The sequence below is a fragment of the Octodon degus genome, unplaced genomic scaffold, assembly GCF_000260255.1.
Source record: "Octodon degus isolate 3935 unplaced genomic scaffold, OctDeg1.0 scaffold00009, whole genome shotgun sequence".
NCBI classification, from domain to species: domain Eukaryota; kingdom Metazoa; phylum Chordata; class Mammalia; order Rodentia; family Octodontidae; genus Octodon; species Octodon degus.
Genome location: NW_004524585.1, coordinates 10,312,631 through 10,314,317, shown reverse-complemented (window position 1 = coordinate 10,314,317; position 1,687 = coordinate 10,312,631). Strand labels below are relative to the sequence as shown.

General features: G+C 49.4%; 1 protein-coding gene across 1 annotated transcript in view; it reads right to left on the bottom strand.

Annotated features, from left to right (window-relative positions):
- Positions 1-1,687, bottom strand: part of LOC101560136 (maestro heat-like repeat-containing protein family member 7) — a 29,734-nt gene that overhangs the window by 16,254 nt on the left and 11,793 nt on the right. The window contains exons 10-11 of the mRNA XM_023707413.1: positions 532-681; positions 124-278 (exon numbers count right to left, since the gene is read on the bottom strand). Of these exons, the coding sequence (XP_023563181.1) occupies positions 124-278; positions 532-681 (305 nt within the window). The remainder of the gene's footprint in view (positions 1-123; positions 279-531; positions 682-1,687) is intronic.

The window sequence follows — 1,687 nt, the reverse complement described above, 5'->3', positions numbered from 1 at the left end:
CTCTAATAAATAAATAAATAAATAAATAAATAAACAAATAAATAAATAAAAAAAACTGAATGCATTTTGAGGGGAAAAAGACGGTTGAGAGCTTGAAGGTCTCTAACTGGTAGAGCCACTTACTTTTGTGGCTGATCCTCTATCCTAAACAGTGTCAAGATCACTTCATCAGTGTAGGACTGGGACAGGAGCTGAAGGATCTTCCGTATGGTGTTCTGGGCGGCAGCCTCAGTGATGCTGCTCATGTGGAAGTAAATGTACTGGATGATCTCTGGCACCTGAAAGAGGCACAAGGAGGCTTTATCGGCAGGGGCAGCACCAGCTCAGTGGGAGCCACACAGCCAGGCCCCTGCGTTGGGTATGGGGCTGCACACAATGTGTTCAAGGATGACTGGATTAGGATTTCTTAAACTTGTGCTGCTAGGAAATAAAAACATAAGATACACACACACACACACACACACACACACACAAAGGAAGATTTTGTATGTAGACTTGGAAGCCTTAACCCCCCCGCCCCCAGAAGGCTACCTTCTCAATTTCTGGGATAGAATACTTCAGGATCACATCCAACATCTTGGTGGCTGCGTAGATGTCATCCCTACTTCTTCTGGTCAGGCTCTCCATGGTCACCATGATCACATCGGCCCTCTCCGCTGGGGTCAGATATTTCCTGAAGAACTGAGGAAGAATACAAGAGCTGTCTCTGCCACGCCACCATCTCACCCAGGACTGTCCCAAAGCCTCTGGCCTCCAGGGACACCAGGCAGTCAGGACCCACAGAGGCCACTGACAGCATCTGGCTCTTTCATGGTGTGAGGCCAAGCTCCAGAGTGCTGCCAGCTCTGAGGTCCCCAAGAAGGATCCATGATCCAGACAGTGTGACGCTGAGGGAAAAGCAAAGCACATTTCTCATGAACTTGGGATGCAGTTAGGTAAGTCCCTTGGAAATGAATTCTGATATCTAGTGAGTCTGCCGTATTCCAAACAAGAACTTCCGGCTTCGTGTCCCGGGACCTACATGTCCAGCGAAGCTCAACCATTCAAGCAAGATTGATGCCAGCTCTATGCCTGTGTGTTCTCTTCTGGGAGCTGGGGGCCACTGAGACCTCCTTTGCCATCAGTCATGGCCAATGAAGAGAGGCAGAGGCAGGGGCAGGCCCGGAAGATAGACTGGAAGGGTAGAAAAGGCTTTCTGGGATCCATCTTCAGCAAAGAAGGAGGAAAGCATTCTGGGCAGCAGGAGCAGAATGTGCATATGCCTTGAGTGCTGAGGGGTTTGGTCTGATTACTATGTCCTGCATGGGAGACCTGGGCCAAGTGGAAAAACAGAACTGAGACATGGTGAGACGGGGTAGCTAAAGCAGAAGCCAGATCGCAAAAGGCGTCTGGGCTAAGTGAAAAAGTCTGGGTTTCAGAATAAAGACAGCAGGAAGTCAGTGCAGAGGATGAGGAGAAGGTTTGCATCTTAGAAGCAGTTTTCTGACTGTAGCATAGAGAATGGTATGAATGGGGTGCTGGAGACAGGACAATCAGTAGGAGGCTGCTGCAATGAGCCGAGCAACAGAGGAAGACGGACTGAGTCAAAACTGCTGCAGCGGGGCTGGTGAGATGGCTCAGTGGTCTAAAGCACCTACTTAGAACAAGCTAAGCTAAGCAAAAGCACAGTGACCGCAGTTCAATCCCC